General features: G+C 36.9%; 1 protein-coding gene across 1 annotated transcript in view; it reads right to left on the bottom strand.

The window, feature by feature from the left end:
* PTPRR (protein tyrosine phosphatase receptor type R) overlaps positions 1 to 15,021 on the bottom strand; it is a 141,173-nt gene extending 126,152 nt beyond the window's left edge. The window contains 1 exon segment of the mRNA XM_039245606.1: positions 14,917 to 15,021. Within this exon segment, the coding sequence (XP_039101537.1) occupies positions 14,917 to 15,021 (105 nt within the window).
* Positions 15,022 to 22,514: the final 7,493 nt, after the last annotated feature.

Here is a 22,514-nt window from a genome sequence, read left to right as displayed (position 1 = left end):
TCTTGTTGGTTGGTCTTGATTTCAGCATAGATATCTCCAGAGAAAGATCAGAGGAAAATCAGGAATATGGTGTTATGGAAGTCAGGAGGGAGAGTTTCTTTCTTTCTTTTTAAATGTTTATTTATTTTGAGACAGAGCAAGAGACAGAGTGCAAGCTGGGGAGGAGCAGAGAGAGAGGAAGACACAGACTCTGAAGCAGGCTCAGAGCCTGACATGAGGCTCGAACTCATGAACCATGAGATCATGACCATAGCCGAAATCGAAGGCCTAACCAACTGAGCCGCCTGGGCGCCCTGACGAGGAGAATTTGTAAAAGAGGGTTGCCAATAATGCCAGATGCTGCTGGAGATTAAGGAAAATGTGGACCAATAAACGGTTGTTGGACTTGTTGATGAGGAATAACTGGTGGCTTTCAGGTCATGGGTCTCAAAATGTGGTCCACGATGCACTGGGAGGCCAATTGAGTCTTTGTTGGAGCCCAATCGAAAGTACTGGGTCACTGTGTAGAAATATGGGTTCATGATATACAATTCCATAGATTTTTCTTTCCCCCTAAGGGTCATTTAATGAGTTATTAAGGGTTAGTAAAAGTTGATAACTCATAATCCAAAATCAGCATGTTAGTAGTGTAGATTGAGATCTTAGGCAGTTACGAGTGAGTATGTAATGAAGAAGCCAACAGAACCCGAGGACCAGTTTATGTTGAGAACAGAAGGAGAAAGATGAAATGGTAAATAGAAAAATCGCTTTCTCCAGATAGTAAGAACTTTGACCTTTATGTCACAACAACAGCATGTTAGATGACTTAATCTTGCTTCTTAAGATCCTACACTGTGATGAGCTACCCCTTTTACATTAGATACAGTAGATACTAGAGTTTGGGCCAGAGTAATGTTTTGAGACATCTGGAAAACAACTGCAATGTTGGCTTCGTGCATTTCTCACATCCTTGCTCTGTTGTAGTTATAGGCAGCTAAATCAATTGATGAGCTAATCAATGAAAAGATTCTTGAAGGAGCTGAATGAGTATTGGTAGTGAGTGAGAAAAGGTATCTACATTTCCTATTTAGAAAGGTAAGACCTGGTGGAAAAGGGAGATACTTAGGAGGTTCTCGAATTATGAGCTCACACATTGAAAAGTTTTGGCCTACTCTGTTTTCTAATTACTAGGAAGACTGAACACCACTTCAATTGTGCTTGTGTGTTTGGAAGTTTCAGGTAAGTGAGTAAATACCAAATAAAAACAACTTTGCCCACGAAAATATAATAGGTCAGACTATGATTAGGGAATAAGACAGATTTGGATTTAATCCTGGGCCTTGGTCAAATTATTACTTCTCTCTGAGCTTCGGTTTCATTATCTGCCCAATGGGGATGATAACTGTGCCCCTTCATGGGGCTTCTGAAGATCACATTAGTTATTAGATAAAAACCAGCTAAAACTGACAGATAAAAGGTGCTCCATAACCTGGCTTAAAGATATGAATTTATTGGGGGTGCCGCCTGGGTGGCTCAGTTGGTTGGGCGTCTGACTTCAGCTCAGGTCATGATCTTGCGGTTTGTGAGTTTAAGCCCCATGTCGGGTTCTGTGCTGACAGCTCAGAGCCCACTTCAATTTTATGTCTCCCTCAGTCTCTGCCCCTCCCCTGCTCATGCTCTGTCTCTCAAAAATAAATAAACGTTAAAAAATGTTTAAAAAAATATGAATTTACTATATATCAATGTTAAGAACCATTAATTAAATTGAGTAACAACTTTGTTGATTAAATGACAGTTCTTTATTTATTTCCTGGAACAGTAATAATATCAAGAAATGAAGAAGTGGCCAGATTGGATTCCCAGTGTTTGCATTTACTGATTGTTTCAGCTATCATGAGCTGTAGCCAAAGTCAATCAGGAAATCTAGGTCAGAAGAAAAAGCAATGGTCAAAACAATTTGTTTTTTCCAAAGTGACATAATTTTTGGAGAGAATATATATCAGAAGTTTAAAGTTAAAATGGCACATTTTAATATGGATTTTTTTGATTTCAGAATCTCTGCTTCCATTTTCTCCCTACTTCACTTTTGTAAACCATGGCCATGTGAACAGTCAACCCCAATCCCAAATCACACAGAAGGCCCTTTATAGATATTGAATTAGATTAAATTATATATTTATAGATATAGAATTTGTATTCATCATCCTTTTCTTTTTTCTCTCTACTAAAAATTAAATAATAATTTTGAAACAGTCAAATTAAGTGATTTAGATTAGAAGCCTTTGTCCTACTCATTTAAAAAGCTTTTTATGACATAGGTTTTTCTTCATTTCATTAATCTCTCTACTCTATTTTAATATTACCTCTTAATTAGTGTTCCCTTTCACATCCCCTAGTAAGATTCTTATAAAAAACCTCTCTGTTGCCTTTGAAGACTCCTAAAATTTAGCAATTAAGCACAGAAATTTTATATACTGTTCTGAAAACTTTAAATTCTGTATGGTTTGAAGTAAACCCCCATTCTTATAGTAAAATATTCTTAAAATCATGAATTGGTGCAAGTCTTGACTTTTCCACTTACAAATTCACTGGAGGAGATAAGGCTTCCATATATTATAAAATAACACTACTTTTATGATGCTACCATTCCCATATCTTGTGAAATCATGTCTATTTATACTTATAAAAATATTTTTATAAAAGTTACAAACATCTATGGATGAAACAGAAGAAAACAGAGGTTTAATACGAAGTTCTTTAGAGACAGGAGAAAAATCACGATTTAACCACAAATAGATATTATCCTGAGTACAGTAAACAAACATAATAGCAAGTTACTGCTTTCAACAGAGTTTTCAAGTCTCATTATTATATGTCCAAGCCAACAGAAATTTCCACATTCATCTCCCCTCATTATGTTTTCTATCTTGTACTGAATGTTACTTCTCCATTATTTTTATTCCTGTGTTCTCTTTCATCCCCCACCTTCCCACCCCTATGACTTCCATCCCCCACCCCCACCCCCGCCTTCCTTCACCATTTCTCATGCTGGAGGCAGAACACAGCAGCCAAAAGCTTGAGTTGAAAATGGTTGGAATCGGGGCCAGGCAGAAACCCTGTGTGAACAAAAGCCCAATGCTCAGGCAAATGTTGCCTGGAAAACCAGGTCAGACGAATTCAGGTTCTACATCCAGCTCCGTCAAGATGACAAAACTGTAATCATCACAGCCATGACTGTGACACTCATGCAGCTTTCGTGAAAGGACAGAGGGGACATCTGACCACTGTTTCCAGTAAGAACTGAGACCAAACTAACTTCTAAGTGGCAGTTAGGGATGCTTGGAAGTAGATGTCCAGGGACAAAATAATAATCGTTCACTCTCCAAGCTGTTGTTTGCTAATCAGAAACTGAGATTATCCGAAACCATCAAATATATAAATGCTACTTTAAAAAAGGAAGCAATTAGCAATCCTCACAGGCCAATGGGTGCTTTATTCCCAATGTGGGAAAAATAGAGAGATGGTTTTCTTTGATTTATATGTGCTTATATTCAATCAACAGAAATATATTCTTTCGGGACTCTCAAGTTTTCTTATGCAAATGCTTGAGCTTTGAGCCACCAGGGAGACCACACGGGCTCTGAAGAGTCAGTCTGATCGCAAGGGTGGTTTGGAGGCTAACGTCCATGGAAGGATGTTATAAATTTTCTTTTATTTCCATTCCCTCCGTGAAGTAGTTTATGTTCTACTTCAATGACTGTAATAGCATTCTGTTTTTTGCTCTTCTGGTGAACTACATAATTCTCCAAGAAACATGCTAAAATGAAACGAGGTTTATTGGCATGTGTTTTTGAGATGCAAATAAGAACTCTATGATTTAAAAAAAAAAAAAAAGAACTCTATGATTTAGTGTCCTTTCAACTTTTATTCTCAGTAATCTTGATATTTCTGTCACAGGGGGAATTAACATATTTTCTGCATAAGTACAAATGAATAAAGACAGAACATGGGACAAGATTTAGTCAATGTTCTTGTGGGGTTTTTTCATCTGCAGAAAGAGATGGCAAAATAATAGTAAGTATATAATTTTCCACAAGGTATTATTTTAGTTGTTAGCACCCCAAGAACCATATCAGTTCTATAAAAGAAAGACTCTAAGTGATGTTGTCTGCAGCATAACTGTAATACACAGCGTGACCCAGCCAATTTCATGTTATCTTTTCCAGTATTTTCTGTAATACTCTTTACTTTTTTTCTTTTAATATGATTGGGGCCATGGTACTTATTAGGATTGTTATATCTGGTCTAATTATTAAAATTTTAAATACAAGTGCATGGATTGATAAGAAAAACAAAGGAGGTTATATATAACTTATTTCTCCTGTTATAGCTAAATTTAGAAATGTCTAATTTCATACAACACAACTCAGCATCAATTGTCATCTGAGTAATTCACCCTAGCAATTAAAAAAAATAAATTTAAGACTGTGGAAACTGTCAGGGAAGATGCTTTGGTATATAACGCTAAAAACCTACATCTTCTTTAAGACTTTAAATCCTATGAAACGACAGATTTAAACACACTAGTCTTCCTCACATTAAAAAGTACCTATGCACTAGAAAATCACTAACATTTTTTGTTTCTTTTAAGCCTAAAATCTTGCTTCTAAACCCCAAATCCTATTTTGAAATTATTGTCAAGCCATCATTTGGGATTCTTATCTGCTCAAGTGTCACATAGGAGACATACTAAAAAAAAGGGAAATCTGACAACTCTATATTTTATGGCAAATAGAAATTGACTTCTTGAATCAAATGATATATTTGGGCCATCTTGATGACTGTTTTCTGCAATATTGAATTAGACAGGAAGTTAGACCAATTTTATTATTAAGATGAATTGAAACTCCAGATGCAGTATTTTTTGACATGGTTATTCATCATCATGGAAAGCAGATAAAATCAGAATTTCCTTAACTTTGTACCAACACCAGAACCACTGTATTATTAAACACACAAACTAAATTCTAAATTCAATACATATTTTTGAAATAAACTTAAGTGAGCTAAATGTCCTGTGAGGTTTTAAATCTGAGGATAGCACTGTACAGATGAACTAATGAATTCATACATAATTTTTAATGAGAGCCATAATTCTTATGAGGGCAGACAAGTTTTCATAATACAGTTCCTGGTTTACTGGTGGAAAACAACAAAGCTGAGGTCCCTGGTTGGGAATTGGACCAGGGATGTGTCATGTCACTGACTTTCATTCATTGGTCCCCCACATCCGATTACAATGGAAGATACTGACTAGTCTTTTAGTGAAGTCACTGTGGAAAGGCAGCATTCCCAAGATGCAATAAAAAACATCTAGATTTAGTGACTTGGTCCATTTAACTTTTCTTTTTCTAGTGATTATAAATGCAAGCTAGGTCATCCTTTCTGCAATGTCAGTTGTGGGAACTACATAAGAAAATATCTGCTCCACTCAGTATCTTTTATGTATTTTCCAGTTCTGTCCAAGTGGATGTATTTTTAATTCCATTCTCTTTAGGATGGATACAAATTTTATGAGAAACTTCTTATGATCACGGTAGGGTCTTTATTTAGAGATGCTGAATAATTGCATAGCATTTTCTGTTAATTTCCAACTTTGAGGCTAAAGATATTTCCCTAGATATCACAAAGATTCTCTGCTGACTCACTCATATACAGCCACCCGAACAGATACAGACAGAAATCTCAATATTTACCCTCCTAACCTCACACCATTAATGTCACGAAAGATTCTCTTACCTGTTTGAAAAGTGACTGGATGTTGTGATGAGTTTGACTTCCATTTGTGCTCTTTATGTTATTTCCTCACCATAGCAAGCCGGGCTAATCATAAAGCGTTCTAAGCTTGTGTGCTGAGACGAAGCCTCATTTAGTCACCTGGAGGTAACTGCCTGGTACTATTTCTAGAGACAGTGCTGATCCCTGGCCTACTGTAGCAGCCTGTGCTTTCCCAAGAGATACCCCAGGTGCTTGCTGTTTCGACAGTTTACTAGAATTGAAATTCATGGGGATTTTTTTTAATGGTAATTAACAAAACTATAAGGTGAGAACTTTGTGGACTACAGACAAGGTGTGTCGCATGAAGGATTTTCTTTTCTTTCTGCCTTGAAAAAATGATATGTTTACAAGGTATTTTCATGAAAAAGCTTTTCTAATTTCCTCTAAAATATACTGTGCTATGGAATTTACAGATATTTCAACCTTCATCACAATTTAGAAAGCAGGCATTATTATTAATCTTTTTACCAATGGGGAATCTAAAGTGATTTAACCAAAGCCCACATAATGAATCTGGTATTTAAATACAGGTTGGTTTGATTCCATAATTGGTGGTTTTTTTTCCACTTCACCATATGCACACCATTATGATTTAACACAGAGGGATTTCAGATAAATGACTGCTGTAATTATTATTAGTAGTGAAATATTTGGTCTGAAAAAAAGAATGGAATAAAGATAATTAAGACATTATCTCTGTCTTTAAGGAACTATCAGTCTATTAGAATAAGGGCAATTGAAATACTATTGGGATTCCTTGAACTATGGCCTCAAGATATATGGCATAACTAGCAAGGTTGCAATAAAAATCATTTATACATTACTGGTGGCATGGTAAACTGATTTTTTTAAAGGAATAGGGCACTGTCAAGAGTCTTAAAAAGGTTCATGATCTTTGATCCAGTAATCCCCCACATGCATATTTACCTTAAGGAGGTGATTTCAATGAATAAAAATAAATGGACACAAAGGTTTTCTTTGCAGAATTATAGTAAAAAATCAGAAGCAACTTAAATGAACATCATTGCAAAATGGTAAGTTTGTTATGGCACATCAAAGGGAGGTTAATTGTGTAATTGTCTCTCCCTCTGCTGCATCATTAGTTGACCCTCTCTACTGAGTCTTTCTTTCTTCTTCTTTTTTTTATGTTTATTTTTGAGAGAGAGTGCACACATGTGTGCAGCAGAGGGGCAGAGAGAGTGGAAGACAGAGGATCCCAAGCTGGCTCTGCACTGACACCAAAGACCCCTATGTGGGGCTTGAACCCATGAACCATGACATCATGACCTGAACCAAAGCCAGAAGGTTAACCGTCTGAGCCACCCAGGTGTCCCTCTACTGGGTCTTTTCAATCTGCTTACAAACGTGCTGTAATATTTCTTCGGTTAAAACAAAAGCCAAACAAGCCAAAAGATCTTGTTTGGCCTTCATCCCTTTTTCTCACCCTTCTTTCAAACAGAGGTCTCTAGAATTGTCTGTATTTATTGTTTCCAATTCCTCAATCCCATCTGTCATTCTCCTGTATCAGCTCCTGTTATACTAAACCGTTATAGCTACATCCAGTGGCCTCAGTCTTCATCTTGCTTGATCTGCCAGGAGCCTTTGACATAGATGATCCCTTCTATGATACTTTTTCCTCACCAGGCTTCCTGGAGGCCACACCTTGGTTTTGTTTCTTATTCACCAGTCACTTTTTTTTTTTTTTAAATTTCCTGGCCTTTCTATGTTGAATGTTTATGTGCCCAATTCTTCATCTCTTCCTTTTTTTTTTTTTTTCTAAACTACAGTCTGAAATTAACCAGGACTTCATTCTCAGAATGCAAGACTTGTAAATCCAGCTGGATACTTGACATATCCACTTGGATAATGGTAGCATAAGCCCTGACAGTGTTTTTTTTTTTTTCTTTTTCTTGTAATGCATGTGCCTGACTTAAGTTGTGATTGTTGATACATCCACTTCAAAGAAGGATCCACTTCAAAGAAGGCATCCACTATGAAGATGGCAAACTCCAATGAACACATCACTAGCCACACAACTAGATAAAGAGGTAGGCTGCCTACCCCTCCTGGGATTCCTTTGTTTTAGAGATCTTGGTTGATTTAAATAACTGATCATTTGGGCCACTTATTTTTCTCTTCCCATTCATATGTTTCAAATTTATCAATAAAGAGTGAGCCATGAAACCCTCAACCCCCCCCCCCCCACAAAAGCAGAACCTTAGGTGCATGCTCGTGCTCTCTCTCTCCCCATGATCTTGCTGTGTGGCTCCGGGTGTGTTGTGCAATTTCCAGGTCCTGTAAGTAATAAACCTTTATTTTTTCAAACTTCCCTGATGGTTTTCATTGAAGGGCATCTTGCAATCATAATAAGAATCACAAGGGCCAATTCAACCACAACCTTGGTTATTGATAGACTAAGACCAGCACAAACAATGACTAACTGGATCTTGTCTCCATTGAACTCTTGATTCCTATCCTACCAACCTCCACCTGAAATCTGTTCCTCCCTTAATTTTCTTCTTCTCCATAACTGGTAACTCCAACCTTCTGTGTGCTCAGGTTAAAAGCCAGGCATCATTTTTGCCTCCTTTCTCCCATGACTCACAACAGCTGGCAAATCCAATCAGCTCTACCTTTGAACAATATTCAGAAGATCTCTTCTCACCACCTCTGTCATTGCCACCCTAACTCCCATCATCTGTCACTTGGGCTATGACAGTAGTCTCCTAACTGGTCTCTGCTTCTATTCTATGCTCTGTAGTTTATTTTCTGCACAAAGCCGGGGTAAATTTTTTAAGTTTATGTATTTATTGAGAAGGGGGAAGAAGATACACACACACACACACACACACACACACACACACACACACACAGAAAGAAAGTGAGGGAGGGAGTGAGGGAGGGGTAGAGAGAGAGGGAGAGAGAGAATCTCATACAGGTTCCATGCTCAGCCCAATGCAGGGTCTAACAATGCATGAGAACATTACCCAAGCCAAAATCAAGAGACAGACACTTAACCAACTGAGCCACCCAGGTGCTCCTTTAAGCCATAAGTTAGATGATATCACTGCTTTCCTAGAAATCCCTCCAGAGGCCCTACTTGTTCTTCCTAACAGCATCCTCTCTTCCTCTTTCCATCCTTTCATCCCTGTCCCAGCCTGCATCTTCTAGCAATCTTCCCTGCATTTTACTCCTTCTGTTCTGATCTGCTTGGTGTTCTTTAAACACAGCAAGCTCTCTCTGACCTCAGGGCCTTTGTGTGCACTGCCTCACTGTTAGGAATACTCCTCCTGAGATATATGCAGGGCTCATACCCTCATTTCACATAGGTCTCTACTCAAACACTGCCTTTTTGGAAATGCCTTCCCTAATCAGATGATTTTAAACTATCACCTTGTTTATTTGTCACTGTCTGCCTCCTTACCTTGATTTATTTATTTATTTTACTTCAGCACTTTCCATCATTGATATATAATATTCTCTCTGTATTAGAAGGTATTATTTAAGATAGCAGGAATATTGGCTGTTTTGCTTACTGTTGACCACAGAAACTAGACAATGCCTGGCTTATGTAAGAAGCTCAGTGATATCTTCTGAATGAATAAATAAATTAAACAAGTTCATAATCTAATATTCAGTGAAATAAGCATAATGTGAAGTTGTATACTTATATACATAATGCAAAGTATGTATACTTTATAACTATATAAATGTGTTAAAATCTTAAAGGGATACTAAGGCATTAAAATAATTGTGAGCAATGGTTTTTGAATAAAATGTTACATTGTTAATTTAAAATCACCATATGTATCTGGGAAACGATATCAGTTGGCAGTTACAGAGAATGCAGTTGCTTTTTTTGAGAAATGACTGGCTTCAACCACATATCTCAGAGGAAAGTAACCACAGTGATTTCAGAGTTGATACCACTCTCATGTACATTTGAAAATTATCTCCCATTCAGCATAGCACACCAGTTAAGTGCAACATGTCAGATGGTCTTGTTGGAGTCAGATGGTCTCGGTATAAAGCCTGGTTATTCTACTTACTAGCTAAATGACTTTGGGCTAGTTACTTAGCCACTATCCAGGTCAGTATTATTTTAAGACTTTTTTTTTATTTTTAGAGCAGTTTTAGATTCTCAGCAAAACTGAGTGGAAGGTAAAGAGGTTTCCCATAAACCTCCTGCCCTCACACATGCTAGCCCACCCCATTATCAATATCCTGCACCAGAGTGGAACTTTTGTTACAATGAATGAAACTGTCACATATAGTCACCTAAAGTTCATAGTTAACATTCGTGCTCACTCTTGGTGCTGTACATTCTATAGGTTTGGACAAATGTATGATGATATATATCCACTGTTACAGTATCATAGGATATTTGCTCCATCTATTCACCCTTCCTTTTCCAGAACCCTTGGCAATCACTGATCTCTTTACTGTCTCCATAGTTTTGCCTTTTCCAGAATATCATAGAGTTGGAATTATAGAAGCCAATCCCACATTGGCTTCTTTCACTTAGTATTATGAATTTAACTTCCCTCCATGTCTTTTCATGACTCCCCTCCCCCCCCACCACTTTTTAGCATTGAATAATATTCCATTGTCTAGCTGTACCAAAATTTATTTATCTGTTTACCTACTGAAGCATATCTATGTTGCTTCCAAGTTTGGGCAGTTATGAATAAAGCTGCTCTAAACACCATCATGCAGGTTTTTGTGTTCAAGGTCATTTTCTTAAATACCTTCCTTGGAGGTTGTTGGGGGGGTTAATTGAGATAAAGCTTCTATCATGCTTAGCACACTGCCTGGAACCTGGTACACATTCAATAAATGTTACCACTCCTTATATTTTTATCATTAAGCTGGCCAGATAGTTTTGCCTTATTTCACAGATAAGGAAACTTAAATTCAAAAAACTTAAATGACAATGAATAAGTGGCAAAAGTAGGCCTCTTACCCAGGGCTTCTAATTCTAAATCCAATTGTCCTATTATGCCATGTGTACATTCTGCAGAAGGCAAGCAAAGGCTAGACTCACTCTGCTTAGTATGGAAAATGAGGCTTTGTTTCTTGGTGAACTTTACTGACATTTTACTTAACTTATAATTTACACTGAATTTTATAGACATAGCAACTCCTATAATATATCACAAGTTAATTATATTTCCTTACTAATGAACTAGTTAATGTTTAGAGGGATGAGGGAGATGGGAATGGCTAGTTTAATCAGATACATTGTCTCTAGGTGACTTCATAAGGACTAAATGAAGATTCTGGAATCAAACAAAGAATTTTCAAAATTCACATGTAATCACATTATTTCAAAACCTTTTGTAAAAGACATTTGTTGAAAAACATAAGCTGCCAAAAGTATAGAAGTAACATGAGAATGACCATGGTGTGTCCAGCTGGGGATTCAGGAAATCTGGCATAACTAGAACATCTGTGGCCTGGAAAGAACTATGTATCTATTTACATGAGAGACTAAGGACCTTGTTGGGAAGAAAACTCTGCTAAGGAAATTGAAGACTGGTTCTCAAAAGAGGGATTTAAGGACAATGGACTCAAGTGAAATGGAAGAGGAGGTCTAGACTCAAAATGGAACTCTGGAGAAGGCAAGCCTGAAAAACAAAACAAAACATAATTTTGGGCACATACAAAACCAAGGAGCACACAAGAATGGCATAAGGAGGGCAGGAGAGAGATCCCTATTCTTCGGTGATGTACAGAGCAGAGTTCAGCCCACGGAGGGCTCAGTCAGCTTGTCCGTGCACACGGGTCCTCAATGAGGAGACTCAGCAGCAATAAGAGAACAGTGTCCTTGGTGCAGGTATCAATGGCACCAGCATCAGTCCTGGAAGCCTCATACAGGCACAGGCAGATGTCACCACTGCTGACAGCTATGGCAACTGAGATACCGGAGACTCCAGAACACGTGACCCCAGTGAGCCAGGGCAGGAGACTTCTTTCTCTCCTATGCATTATACAAAATGAAAAGAACTGTGTGTATGAGAAAGCCAATGTCTTGTGGGACTTCTCTGCAAATATCAGGGTAAGAAAGTTGAAGAAGGCTGACGATCTGGTTAATAGTCAGTGCTGATGTATGGGGAGGTGGGCAGCAGGGAGATCACCAGTAATCTCCACATTGCTAGAGCAATATGAGATTCTTTTGACTTTAGGGATGCCACATACTCCAATATGCTATTCTTTTTGTCACTTTGCAACTGCTTTACTCTGTCATCATTCAGTTCTCAGCTTACACGACCCTTCCTCAGGGGCTCTTTTGTTACACACACCAGTTCTTGATTTAAATTAAGTTAAATTTCCTATTCCCTAGGCTGAAATTAGTTCTAAAGATGGTGACTGTTAGTATCACTCAAAGTCTCAAGAAAGTTCAAATAAATCATCAAGGCGTTGGAATAGCTTCAGTACAGAATAATAAGAGAGGAGATCAATCTTTAATGATTTCCTAACAAGCTACAAATAAAAATTTCACAGTAAGTCTAGAATAAAATAACATAAAAATTTCACTCACTGAATGTGTGAGAATAAATTCACATTTGTTATTAACTCATCAGCAATCTTCCGAGTACATTATTTTTCAGTTTTGTATTACCATATCATAAAAAATACATCAGCACATTCATTATTCATAAACCCATTAGAGTATATATATATATCATTTCTGTCTGCATTGCACTGAACTAGAGAAATATATGGGAATCTCATAACTCATCATTTCCTCTACTCCAAATGCAATAATAAAGTTTTGTAATTTATTAACATCAATACAATCATTCTTGATAGAAAAAGAAAACAAAAATCTTAACTATTTCTGGTAAGCAAATGTAGCTTATCTGATGATGTGCTTCTTTTACACTGTTCAATTTTTGACTATTGCTGGCTGTCATGTCTTTTGAGGAAGACAATCGCTAAAGAACAAATCTTCAAAGACAATTTAGAGTACTCTGTGTTCAAAATGTATTTATTAGAGTTTTAATAATAGATCATCTATCTTCTACTTCATCTAAACATCCTGAGACAGACATAAAAAAGTGAGTTTATGTGAACCTCAGCAGAGTATATAGACTTTATTTTTTTAGAGTTTTCATAGCCTTATAAACAAACATCAACAGTGAATTAAATCCTACCAAGTGCTAATATGGATCTTTAAGGCCAAATGGATGTGTGATTTGTAAATGTGTGTTTTGGTTTATTATAATCAATAACTTTATCAACCCTGAAGGCAATCATGGAAACTAAGGAAAATAAGGACAATTACATGCATATCAACAAATTATTAGACTCTTGCTGTGGATCTGAAAATGAATTAGTAAGATAGAAAACACCATTTGAGAATTCACATTGTGAGGAGATCCTAATAAACGCTAAGTAACCTAAAAACTAAATTAAATGCCACATAGACTGTGTCTTCACATTTAAAATAACTGAGCTCGATTTAAAGAAATGTAACTTAGCTGTCTGGTCAGGGTGACAAAGAACACATTATAAAATAAGAAATAACTAATCAAGGAGTATCAAGTCCTGTCCCTCTCTGCTTTTCACTCTTTCCTTGTGCCTGCTGCTTCTTTGTTTCCCTGGCTTGCAGTGGATGTTTACTTGATTCATTCTGAAATACTTACTGAGATTCTAATATATGCCAAGCACTGTACACATTGGGCATAAAACAGTTAGCAAGGCACTATTTCTGCCCCCCCCCATCCTTTGCTGTTCTTATCAAAGACAAATCTCTGCACTTTTGCTCTTATCTCCTGACATATGCTCAAAAATTTTCTTCTGCTTCTTCCTTCCATGTCATCAGCCCTTTCCTCATTACTGGATTATTCCTACAAGTACATAAATATATATAAGCTAATTGGAAAATCAAATCTTCATAGAGTCCACATCTCTCTGTACTGCTTCTCCATGTCTTTGTTTCCCATCATGTGAAATATTTTTGAGCAAATCCTCTATTGTCTCTGCTTAATCCTTATCTCTGGCTCACTCTTCAACTACTCTCATCTGACACCGACCCAACTAAAAGAGACCAATCTTCTTTTTTTTTTAAATTTGAGCTCTACAATTTATTTTTAAAAATAGTTTATTGTCAAGTTGGTTTCCATATAACACCCAATGCTCATCCCCACAAGTGCCCTCCTCCATGCCCATCTCCCCGCTCCACCCCCCCACACCCATCAGTCCTCAGTTTGTTCTCAGCATTCAAGAGTCTCTCATGGTTTGCCTCTCTCTCCCTCCCCCACCATTTCCCCCCTTATTCTCCCCCACAGTCCTCCATTAAGATCCTCCTAATCCTCCTATACATGCAAACATAAGGTATTTGTTCTCTGCCTGACTTATTTCACTCAGCATAACACCCTCAAGGTCCATCCATGTTGCTACACATGGCCAGATTTCATTCTTTCTCATTGCCGTGTAGTATTCCATCATATAAATAAACCACATTTTCTTGGTCCATTTGTCCGTTGATGGACACTTAGGCTTAAAAGAAACCAATCTTGTCCAGATCGTCAATGACCTCCAAGTTGGGAGGGGGTCCAACAAAAACATGCATATTCTCATCTCTTTCTCAGCAGCTATTTGGCACAGTTGACAACTATCTCCTTCCTGAAATGCTCTACTCTTAGCTTCTGTGGCATCATATTCTCCCAGCTTTTCTCCAACTTTAGTGATGTTCCTTCTCATTTCCTTTGTTGATTCTTCTTCCACCCAACTTCTAAATGCGGATGGGATTGAAGGTTTCTTCCCAGACACTTTCTATTTTCAATCTGTCTCTAAGGAAATATTGATCCAGTACCAGCCTTTGCACACTCTGATGTTGCTTAAATGTCTACCTCCAGTCCAAGTCTGTCTCCAGAGTCCCATAGACTCATGCATCTAACTGCTACCTGAAACCTCCGAGGAGATATCTAAAAGGAACCTCAAATTTAATATGTCCAAAATTGAGATTTGGACTATTCTTAAACCTATTATTGTTCTAAGCTTCTCATTTTAGTAAATTGAACTACAAATCATTCAATTGTAAGAGATAACAATCTGGGGAGCACCTGTAAATCCTTTCTCTCCCTCATATACCACATCCATTCCATCCTCAAGTTCTGTCAGTTCTGCCTCCAAATATTCAAGAAGTCTTCCCATTTTGATCTTATCTCCACCGTCAGCACCAAATTCAGTTACCATCATCTATTTCTTTAGACACTATTATAGCATTCTTGTTTCCATTCTTCTCCCTTTTCAATCCATTCTTCACATAGCATTAAAAGAAATCTTTTAAAAATGTGAATAAGATCACATCTATTCCACCCAGAAATTCTTTAAGGTTTCTTTCCCACTGTGTGTGTGTGTGTGTGTGTGTGTATAGTAACTCCCGATAACTATATATATCTATGATATCTATATACTATATCTATAGATATCTCTATCTCTATCATCTATAACTATATATCTGAATGTTAGCAATTTGAGGATAAACCACATTTTCCATGTTCATTCAGGTGTCCATCAGAATTTCTGGTACATAAGTAAGTGCTCAATAAATACTTGTTGGTCAGACAAAAGGAAGCAAACAGAAGATAACAAAGAGTAGAAGGAAACAGAAAATAACAAATAATTGTCTAAAGACCCTGGTAGGGGAAGTACAAGGAGCTCCATAAGCATCTTTTAAGGGTATCTAATCCCTCCATCAGGGGAAGAGAAATAAGATCGACTTATTTCTCTGACTATACACATTATACACACTATAGACACTAATCTTTACTTCAGAGGACACTCCAGTATACCCATAGAGCAAACCATATCATTTAGCCATGTAGTGTAAGTCTATGTGTGTTAAATATGCATACACATATATCACATGTATATTATATGCACCTATATTAAATAAAACACACTCAAAACTAGACATATCACTACATCATGTATTATTTTATAAGTGTTTAGGTATATTGGTCTTAATTGTCACAAGTTAAAAGATTCTGATTGAAGTCTGAACATCACATGTATATTTCCTCTAAAATAAATGTATTTATATAGAATTTCAGCAAGATAATATCCCCAAAAAGTTGAGAGCCATGGGAGAAGCTTATATGTACTTCTTACAATAAACAATGCCCAGGTGTGATAGTTCTATTTATCATTAGAGGTATTACAGCACTGACTTTTTCACTACATGGACATATTTGTTTTCTCGGGTATATATATATATGTATATGAAGAAAAGATATATTATATATATTAGAATTAGAAAATATATATTCAAAAACCTTTATTGATGAGAAAAAAAGCACTTTAAATGTTTCATGAATAAATAATTTTAAAGAAGGGCGGGTTCATAAAATAAACCCAATCCAAGACTTGTATGTAAATATACAGCACCCAACATAATGCATATCACAGGCACTCAGTCACATAGCCGTGCAGATCATGGGCAGAATCTTAGAGACAGCTGCAGGACTCAGGGAGCCTCACCAGTTTTTAATCAGCAGCTTGTTGTAAATAACATCATAACAGGTGATTCAGCAGAAGCCAGTGGTCACAATGATATAAATGAAACACAGGGAAGCACAGGGAGTCCTGATGACTGTGATGTTCAGCTTACCTACCTATCTAAGGTGCAACCAGCATCTGGAACATGATGCCCACATCGGAGTGTGCTGCTGGATGGCACAGTTTAAGACTGTTGTGAATGTGGGTGTACACATTGGTTTGGTTGTTTTGCCAAAACCTAACAAAGAATAGTAATAACAGAACATCTCTTCCTGCCAGATCTGGACCTTGCTTATCTCTCCTAACTTGTGTAAACCATTTTCCTCCTTGCCCATTACATATCAGACATATTGTACTTTGTTGTGGCTCTGAAGTTTGATTGTGAAATCCCTGAGCACTTACAGAATGAGATACACTATCAAAGAGAGATAGGAACCAGTTGACACACCAGGCCAGTGATGAGGGCAGAAGGGGATGGGGCCAAGGGGATGAATAAGGAGAAACCTGAATACATAAAGTTTTATATCAACAACAATCCTAAGAGCTAATGCCTAGGTAGCACTTGCTGTGTTCTCGTCACTATCAGAGCTTACCTGTACATACTGACTTAATTCATCTTGACAACAAACTCATGAGGTAGGTACAATTATTATCCTCATTTACTAATGACAAAACTGAGGCTCAAAAATGTTAATGGCTCTCAAGATTACATGTCTATTAAGTCATGAACATTCTCCCCCTGTACACACACACACACACACACACACACACGGGATTCATTAGCATGTAGAAGATCATATTTAAAGTAGTTAAAAAAACTACTGTGGCATAGTAGAATGAGAGGTGAATGAAAACATAATATAATAACACAATATATATCATAAAATATAAAGACTTAGGTTACGATCCTGGATCTCCCACTAACTGTATGAGTTGTGCACTTTATAACATTGGAATACAGCTTTCTTCACTCTAAATGGATAGGGCTGGAGTCTACAATGTTAAGGGCCATTACAATAATTAATTTTATGTGCCAATTTGATGAGGCCATGAGATGCCCAGATATTTGATTGAACAATATTCAGGGTGTGTCTATGATTATGTTTCTGAATGAAATTAACATTTGAATTGGTTGACATAGTAAAGCAGACTGGCCTCCTCCATGTGGGTGGGTCTCATCCAATCTGTTCAAAGTCTGAACAGAACACAAAGGCTGAGTAAGAATACTGCTCTCTCTGCTTATCTGTCTTCAAGCTGGGACATTGGTCTTATGCTTTAGGATTGGCTTGGACTAGAATTTAACACCACTGGTTCTCCTGGTTCTCAGGCCTTTGAATTCATACTGGCACTATATTATTGGCTTTTCTGGATCTCCAGCTTGCCTACCACAAATCTTAGCATTTCCTAGCCATTATAACCATGTAGGTTAATTTCTTATAATAAATTATATATTTATGAATATGAATATATAGATATTCATTCATTCCCTATTGATTCTGTTTCTCTAGAGAACTCAGATTAATATACCCATCTAATAATACTGACAATCTATAACAATTTTTTCAAGTATATCATGATTGAATTCTCTCTCCCACATCCTCCTTGAATTTGCAGAAAGTTTTGGTTTCTACCCTATAGACCTTTTATCCTTTTATAAGGATAAAAACAGATGGTGTGGGGGTGTAGCAGAGTAGACTGTGGTTACCAAATTGAGAGGATATTTATCGGAAACCTATAAGAGTCAGTTTGTCTTTGCCCACATTGCTGAACAGAATGCTTATACAAATGAAATAGTTGTCACCCTCTAGTTTAGCTCCCTTTCTGACAGTGAAGAAAAAATACATGGAGTTCATGGAGTTCTCAGTTATACCAAAATAATTATTGAATTATTCAGAAAATATGAGCAATATCAGCTTTAAAAAAAGCTATCTTTGCAGACACAATTTATTAAATGAATGCAACCTTCTAAAAATATTTTCACCAATGTCCTTTCTTGTTTCATAAAGTGCTGTCTTATTTACTCCAGTAGGCAATGATGAGCAAATTATATTGAGAAGAGGTGTGTAGAAGAAGTCATATTTTGTGAGATTTCAATCAATACTAGTTATGGGAATTAGGTATATGATCCAACAGTTAAAATGCCTTAGTATATTGGTATCAGTGATGGGGCAGTGAATTTGTAATTAGTCCTAAATGTAATGTTGTACTTTTTACAAACACATGTTAGATAGAAATTAAGAAACAAGACATGTTAAAGTGATGGTATCCTAGAGATTATGTTGTTTTATCTCTCTCAATTTACAAATGTATTTACCAAATCCAATGGAAGACACACAATTATTGGGACACCTGAGGCTAGGCCTAGGTTTTCAGATTTCCATGCCAGGAATCCTTTCTCTTTGCTTGCCATATTTATAACTAGTGTCAATACTTTGAGATGCAGCATTTCAGTATATGATTCTGTAAGAACATGAAGAAGTAACCGCTTTCAGTATTGAATAAAATTTTTTCCAATGTGTAATTTAGGAAATTTCCTATTTAAAAAAAGAATTAGGCCCGAAATGGCAATATGAATGCGACTTTTGGTCTACCCGTGTCAGAATGACCTACTTCAACTCATAAGCAAGAATGAGTGTTTGGGTGAAACATTATCATATAGATTTGGTTTATATTACATGTCTATGTGGAGCACAAGCCTAATTTAATAAGGGTAAGCTGTTAATTTTGTATTCAAACCCAAAAGTTAGAAAGAATATTGATCGTATCTTATAAAAGAAAATTTTTGATTTGGGGTCATGCTTCAGTTTTGTTACTGAAGCAGTTGCTGTCTGCCTATGTGCCAAAGAGAACGGGCATGTTCAAGTGCTGTATTGTCCCTAGAATCCCTGCAATATCCCTGCAGATTTCATCACACCAACACCTTTTCATGGCCAATGGCATCCAGGGGCTCATTGTGGGCATGGAGAGTTAGTAGCTTGCAATCACAGAGATAGGGTTGTGGGTCAGTAACCAAAAGGAGCATCTTTGGGGGTTTCTAGGCCTATAACAAAGTCCAAAGTCCAGAGCTGAATTCTAAATCTAATGGGAAACATCAAGAAGGAGCAATATATGAATTCAAGTAGATAGAGGCCAACACTCAACACCACAAACATGGAAGCTTGAAGCTGGTGGTAAGAAGATGTACAGAAGATTCACTGGGCCACTGGATAGGAATTTTTTAGACAGTTCTTATGGACTCTAATGTGGGAATTCTGGGGTCATGTCTGCATAAAAAGAGATTTTTCTATCATTCCCTATCACCTATCAGAAGACAGAACAGTTTGTTTTTACTTTCTAAGTGTAATTAGGTCATTTCTCCATATTGATGAAGAAATAAAGTAGTTGACAATCATTCTATAGAACTGTTTGTCATACCTCTTCCCGTCTGCTGCTAAAATGTGTGTGTGTGTGTGTGTGTGTGTGTGTGTGTGCACACGTGCACTTACGTGCATGGCAGGGACTAGAGTAAGAGGCTCACAAGGTACAAAATACAAGGAGTTGCTCAATCTTATGCTTGAGTTGAGGTCAAGCATTTTGAATATTTGCTATTAGAAATGGGACTAGACTTATACGGTCTGCTTGCATAACTCTGAGTGAGGACCTCTTCATATTTTGTGCCCTTGGTGCCTCTTTTGCCTCACCCCAGTCCTGGCCCTGTGTATGTGTGTGCACACATACATTTTAACTCTAGATTTGGGTCTTTAATTCTTATGCTCTTTATAGTTAGGTTTATTAAGCCTATTTTGTTTTGGCATTTGAAGACTCCTGATGCTAGCCATTACATAATAAGTAAATTTATCTACACTTCATAGCAATACTATATGAACATCCATTGGCTCTTTACAATTGAATAAAGGTTTACCCAAGGCCACACAAGAATTTAACAACAGAAACAGGATTGGAATCCATCTGCTTCCTGGTTCCTTGCTTCCATCACACCGCCCACTGCCTTCACATCCAAGGACAGACTGTTGACAGTCCTGATGAATGTGTGAACATGCTGGGAACCACAGGCCATTGCACTGGTATTTATAAAAACTGAACTTTAAGATGATTGCCTTTACAAAATGAAATCTTTATTTTTTCCAATCCTTGTGAAAATTTCAAAAATAATATAGAAAAAATAAAGATCATTCATATTTTCACCAAAAGATTGCAGCTAATATTTTACATATCTTTCCCCAGGCTTATTTTCTCACATACAAACAAGATACTATGTGTTCTTTTTATTATTGTTGCTTTTAAAAGAAACAGCCTTGTACTCTATGATGCTTTTTGTTTTCATTTATTATCTAATGCCATTCTTCTCAGTTAAAATGTGGGTTTATCTCATATAAATATTTAAAATCTTTAAAAATTAATCTTCATGAATGGACCTTTATGTTGTTTCCTGCAACATTTTTATCCTGCAACATTTTTTGTCTTACTTTCTTAGGATTTATAAAATTAGAATTATGGGGTCAAAATCCATGATTTTTTGATGGACTTTTGATAATTTTGCCAAATTACCAGGGAGGCTGTAAAATGCTCATTTCCACTAGCAGTTTATTTGTGTAGAGCTGGTTGTCTTTTGATAAGACTAATGTTTTTCTGTATGTAAGATAAGCCTATTTATTTAAAATATTTGCTGCTATCCTATGTCATCAGTTGTTCTTATTTCTAGAGCCGTCAAACACTGACATTAATTAATTAAAATATTTTTTAAAATATTTATTTATTTTTGAGAGAGAGACAGAGACAGAGCATGAGCAGAGGAGGAGCAGGGAGAGAGGGAGACACAGAATTGGAAATAGGCTCCGGGGTCTGAGCTGCCACTGCAGGGCTCACAAACCATAAGATCATGACCTGAGCTGAAGTCAAACGCTTAACCAACTGAACCACCCAGGTGCTCCTGAAATCAATTAATTTACTCATTCATTCATTTATTTTTCAAATAATTATTGTGTACATAGCAAATTTTAAATGTGATAGAAGAAAATATAAATAAGAGCATTCTCCCTCAAAAAATTACCTGTATGACACACAACATCAACTAATAGGAGGCACTGGCTTAAAGAGTCATGAACTATCTCATTTAATCCTCACTACAATCAAGTGGGGTGGATTCCATTATTGTTCTGATTGTATAAATGAGGAAACTGAGGTGTATTGCTCAAGATCCCACAGTTTGCAAGTCGTAGAGTTGAGATTTAAATTCTGGCAATTTGACAATATGCTCTTAACCACTATGTTACAATATCTAAAAGATAAACATAAAAAGATCTAATATTAGAAAACATATGTGGTAAGACTAGTGTGTGTGGTTCCTGGCCAGAAACACAATATGGCATGTAATTGGTCTGAAGCAAAAACTTCTTGACGTGGTAATGGAACCTCAGGTGCTGATGTGGTCTCTCCCCTGGCCAAGTGGTATAGAAGGCACTGAACCCGTAGTTCTGGCCTCTTAAGATCTGGTATATTTCTTATCCTTACAGGACTGAGCTGACCAACCAATACAGACATGACTTCATGAGAGATCAAGGAGAAATAGGGGAGCTTTATCCTCTCACTTGCCTCTTAATCCTGTGTACATTCCTAATGCTGCTTGACTGCCTGTTTGGGAGTCATCTGAAAAGAAAACAACCTTGAACTGAGTCTGAGTCATTCTTTCTAGTCTTTGAATCTAGACTAGGAGTTTGGATGTGTTCTAGGTCACCATTTCCAACAAAACACCATAATCATTAAAATATTATAATAATTCAAAAGAGAGTTAAGGAGATCAGGGATGATTCCACTCGCTCCATCTCTTGGCCAGATGGGCCTTGATGAGTAGAACTTCAGTTTGGAAAAGGATGGGAAGAACATTTCCATAGCATCTATAGTAGGCAGCATTGCATAGGAGATATTGTATTGGTGGCAGGTGATAAGAAATCCAGTTTGACCAGAAGTTTTGGCATAATATGGGGTATGGTGGAAAGAATGAACAAGGAATTCAAGTTAGATCCAAATTATCAAGAGCCTTGTTTGCTCTTGATAAAACTATGAAGTTTTATTTTGATTTTGCACATTCTGGGAAACCACTAAAAGTTAAACTATTGAGTGCAGCAGTAAAAGTCTTCTATACATGAGTCTCAAAATCCTTTGTAAATTCTTAGCCCAGTTTCCCTACA

This window comes from Hyaena hyaena, unplaced genomic scaffold (genome assembly GCF_003009895.1).
Source record: "Hyaena hyaena isolate Hyena2069 unplaced genomic scaffold, ASM300989v1 scaffold_262, whole genome shotgun sequence".
Taxonomy (NCBI): Eukaryota; Metazoa; Chordata; class Mammalia; order Carnivora; family Hyaenidae; genus Hyaena; species Hyaena hyaena.
This window is presented reverse-complemented; position numbering and strand designations above follow the sequence as displayed.